Source organism: Pteropus vampyrus, unplaced genomic scaffold (assembly GCF_000151845.1).
Source record: "Pteropus vampyrus isolate Shadow unplaced genomic scaffold, Pvam_2.0 Scaffold260, whole genome shotgun sequence".
Classification (NCBI taxonomy): Eukaryota; Metazoa; Chordata; class Mammalia; order Chiroptera; family Pteropodidae; genus Pteropus; species Pteropus vampyrus.
In genome coordinates this window covers 1,385,005-1,390,046 of record NW_011889041.1, presented here as the reverse complement: position 1 = coordinate 1,390,046, position 5,042 = coordinate 1,385,005, and the positions used below count along the sequence as shown (strand labels likewise).

General features: G+C 32.3%; 1 protein-coding gene across 4 annotated transcripts in view; it reads right to left on the bottom strand.

Moving 5' to 3' along the window:
• The window catches only part of BMP5 (bone morphogenetic protein 5), a 113,355-nt gene that overhangs the window by 39,810 nt on the left and 68,503 nt on the right, over window positions 1–5,042 (bottom strand). For all 4 annotated transcript variants that reach the window (XM_011375012.2, XM_011375014.2, XM_023520362.1 and 1 more), the window contains one exon: window positions 162–310. In XM_011375012.2, the coding sequence (XP_011373314.1) occupies window positions 162–310 (149 nt within the window). The remainder of the gene's footprint in view (window positions 1–161; window positions 311–5,042) is intronic.

Below are 5,042 nucleotides of genomic sequence, written 5' to 3'. Positions count from 1 at the left end.
TCATAAACATGTTAACTAATATAATACACTATCCTATGGAATATGCTACCTTGCACATTGTAAGGATAAAGAAGATATTGGTTAAATTGCGCAAAAAGCTGCAATTCTCAATGTTTCAAAACTGACACCACAAAAAAAAATATGTGAAATTCAATGCTTACCATCTCCTGTTTCTGCACAGAGCTGTAAGCCCAAATTGTTCTGTGGGTTAATAACCCAATGATTGCTGGTCACAGTGATATCAAAGACAAGCCAACCCACGTCTAAAGCTTGGGCCTTTCTTGTGTCTAACAAGAACAGATCTGCATCCCTGAGGAAAAAAAAGAACAACAAAAAAAGTTAGAGGTTTGAACGAAGATCATCATTTCCTATACTTAAGTGAAAACATTACCAGAGTACTCTTTAAAATAACAGGATTTAATTAAACAACAAGGGAAACAAGTGATTCAAGTGATGAGTAATAAGACGCTGAACCTATTTATTGCTGGACTCTAATTCATACCTGGTACAGATTAATAATATCTAAAAGTAATTTTCATTTTCCTGCGCTTCACTGGCCTTTACAAACTAACTAAGTGGACTTGATTTGTTCCCTGATAATCACTGTTCCCATAACCAATATCTGTAAGTAGCTCTCACTAGCAAGTTCACTGGCAAGGATAAAACTGGATAGAGATGGAAGTGAAAGCAGCTTCTCCAGTTTGAATAAATGTGGATTCTCAAAAGGATGGAGCACAGAGATATTTTTCATTTGTTTCTATTTTTATTATATTCTCTCATTTTATTAAATATTTTTCATTTTTATTTTTATTACTTTAATTATTTTATGGAGACCAAAGGTCCAAGAGAGGGTCACAGTGTGCACTATTGAATTAAAGGATAAATCCCATGAATTAAGCCAAAAAATCTACCCTGATTTGCTTTAACATGTTCTACATGTAAGTGCCCGGGGGCAGTAATATCTAAGAATATGAACTTGTGTGTTTTAGAAAAATTGACACAATGTTACTGTCATTAACATTTGTCAATCTTAACTTTAGCATTAAATTTACAAATTATGACTATTTATTGAATTATAATGAATTATTTTATGTTCTTTCCACAGGCAGCCTCTGGGTTAAATTTTACATATTTCGAAAATTTAATTTTTACAACTCTTTCATATTTATAAAGTTGAGGCTCAGGTAGGTTAATGGTAAAACATTGGAATGCCTTCAAAGAATAGAAATACACTAGTATGCATTTTTATGACCTTTAATACTGTTCTGAATCTGTTTAAGAGCATATTATTTATATGGGGAAAATCAGAACTATGTCAATAAGCTAGGTTAGTGTTCCACTGCATTTGATATATAACTGCATCATAGAAGTCACTTCAAAGGTGACTTACAAAAATGTAAAAAGGAAATTTTGAATACAATCAAATCATGCACATATGTTATTTCTTTAGAACGAAATGCTTTAAATTGAAAATTGAACTTTTTTTTTAACAGAAATGAAGAATCTCAGTCAATATTTTAGAAGCTACACCTTCATTTCTTTATTTCAACTTGATTTATACCATTCTTCCATTAAGCTAGAGAAGGTAAAATAAGTGTATTATGATCAATTAAATTGTTCAGCTAACCTACTTCGAACGATACAAATTTCATTCTCCTTCACAAGTTTAATCATAGTGTATACTAAAGCAGGGCTGCAGACACTTTTTTTATATCCAAGATATGACTCAGTTTGAGACATAGGACAAGCATAATACAAAGTAATAAAAAGTTTCAATTAGTTCCCCCTTGAATTTTAAGAACCCATTTTATTCACAATGTGGTGGAATGTCAATCAAACTCTTCTTCCTCTTAACTTGTAAAACCCATCAAATAAACAGAACCCGAGAAATGGTTATTCTTAAAATTTTGAGATATTTAGTAAATATGTTTGAGACTATATCTTGGAATTAATCACATTATTAGCTTCTTAAACAAAAGGAGTCACCCTGTATCTTGGGAAATACTTTGTAATGCTACCCTTATTTCAAAACTATTTTCATTTGAGATATGGTAAAAAATATTCTAATAAACCCTACAAACCTTATAATGACATCTTTTGGCATGATATAACTAAACTCTTGGCAGGGTGGGGGGTGCAGAGAACAGAGGTAAATTTTGACAGCAGTTTCAAAGAGTTAACAAATATCTTTATACAGTTATTAAGGTGGTATTTTCTATTATTTTTAAATTGTTCTCTTTTTCCAGAAGAAGAATCCCCAACTACCCACAATCGAGTCCCAAAATTTTCAAGTATGTCTATGAGGAAAATAGTTCCAGCTGTAACAGATATATTTAGAAATAGTATTAGCCAAAGTATTCGAGCAAGCCTTGAATATCTGAATTTCTGTGATGCAAATCCCAATTCATTGAAAAGTATGTTGAGGCAAATAGTATGGTTTGAAAATTCCACATATTTCTAGTTCTGAAAAGTTAGGAAGGTTCGACTGCTTTCATAAGCTCCAGGGCTTCCTATTTTGGAGCAAAGCTATTTTATATTTTACTTCATTTATTTTATTTTATTTTTGATAACAGCTATTCTTTAATTCCTCTTTTTTTTTCTTTTATATAAGAAGCACTTCTGCATTACCTACAGATAAAATAATATACTTCAGGAGAATTACAGTGGTAATTCTATTACCATTGTACTTATTAATAATAGACTTAGTTCTTATTAATGATACTTATTACCATTCATGTAGGAATTTTTACGACAGCATGTTAAAAATAAATCCCCACCCATTCTGTAGAATGTTAAATGTAATTTCTTTTGAAGTATAAAAATTATTCCACTAAAAAAATAGCAGTTTTCTCTCTGGAAATAGAATATACTAAATATTTCCTATGAACAATATAAAATAAACTTTTTAAAGTTTCCATGTCTTATCATTTTACCAAACTTTTAATTTGAAAGAAACTTTTACAATAAATAATAAAAGAAAATTTTAAATATTAATGAATTTAAAAGAAATGCAGTAGAGAGAAAATATGTATGTAGAAAAATATATTCACTTATAGTAGAATTAAATCCATAATATAATTTCCTTATTTTTTGTACAATTATAAATAACAAAACTAAAATTAAAGTCTGCATTCTAGCCAATGGAAAAAAGTCCATTTACATGAATGTATATAAGCAAATATTTCAGAATGGTATTTAGTTAGTTTCCTAAGGCTGCCTTAACAAGAACCACAGACTGGGTGGTTTAAAGAATAGAAATGTATTGTCTCAGTTCTGGAGACTAGGAGTCTAAAATCTAAATGTTGGTGGGGTTGGTTATTCTGAGGACTGGGCAGGAATGATGTGTTCTAGGCCTCTTTTTTGGCTCACAATTGGCCATCTTCTTCCTGTATCTTCATATCATCTACGTATGTGTCTCTGTGTCCAAATTTTTCCTTTTTATATGGACCCCAGTCATACTAGATTAGCACCAACCCTAATGACCTCATTTTAACTTAATTACCTCTTTAAAGACTCTATCTCCAAATAAGGTCATGATCTGAGGTATTGGAGGTTGAGACTTCAACATATAAACCGAGAAAGGAGAGAGCACAATTCAAACCATAAAATTATTTGAAAATATTTTTTTAAAGGCAGGAATAATCTTCCGTGTGAATATATCTAGGTCATTAACAGTGCACCTGTTGAGCTGTTTTTCACTGACTTCTGTTCTATGAGATGGAAGTAGTAGGAGGTGTTGCAGGTAATTTCTTGTATTTCAGACATACTCCTCTTTTCTCATATTGTGGTAGTACCAACCTAGTTTCCCTTTGATATTTATGATCAATTATCACACATAGTATAGTAGTCCTTTAACAGTTTGTTGATTCAGTGGCATGAAGAACCCAAAGTGACCAGAGGAATGTCTTGACCTCTAACTAATGGAACCATTGCTATAGTCACTACAGGCAATATTCCATTACTACGAACTAAGAGCTCTGGATCAACAGAGTCCAACATCTTAGGGCCCAGCTGTGAAAATTTTTCTAATTTGATCAGGTAGAGTGAGTGAGAGAAGCCACTTCTGTTTCCACTCCTTGATTTCCAGATCCATGAGAGATACGGCTATGAAAGAAATAACCCTATATTGGTTGTAGATTTAGATCATATAAAGCTTCATGAAGCTTATTAGTCCATTTGCACAAGATTTTGACACCCAACTGTTGGCATAACTGAGTCTTTCGAAGGCCATTCCACTGTCCTATCAAACTAGCTGCTGTAAGATGATGGGAAACAAGGCAGGACCAGTAAAATCCCATGAGCATGAGCCCATTCTTTACTTCAGTTTGCTAATAAATGAGTTTCCTGATCACAAGCAATAGTACATGGAATTTCATGACATTGAATAAGGCATTCTATAAGTTCATGGACAGTGATTTCGGCAAAATTCACAGGTGCGGAGAAGAATAATTCATATCTAGAGCACCCGTTCCAGTGAGAACAAAGTACTGCCCTTCTATGGTATAAGTGGCCCAATATAATCAAGCAAACACAAGGAAGCTATCTAATTTTTCTGGGGAATAATGCTTTAAAGATTTTTTGGTGGGATTGGCTGTATGCAATTGCAGAAGGTAGTTAAAAGTCTTTATACGGCTGTTGCACTGTATCTGATGTTGGGCCTAAGGGACTCAACACAGACAGTCAGGAAGGAAAGGTAGATGTGGGCTGAGGAAAAGTGGGACAAAGTAGAAACTGTGAGGATGATCTGGAACCCATGAAGACAAAGTGGAATCTATCTCCAAATCTCCAACTTTGTAACACTGTGACATATGATTCAAAATATGGCAACAGTGATAGACAATGTCAAACGCATGTGAAAAGTTTGAAGAAAGTTTTCACATATCTATTTTGAAAGTGAAACAAAGAATATGACTATATTAAATATGTTACATAACAGGAATAAAATATGTATACATAATTATATTAACTATTATACATTTTTACTATTTAACTTCTACTATTATATTCATTATAAATGTCTATAAATAAATCCAAGTGTATAT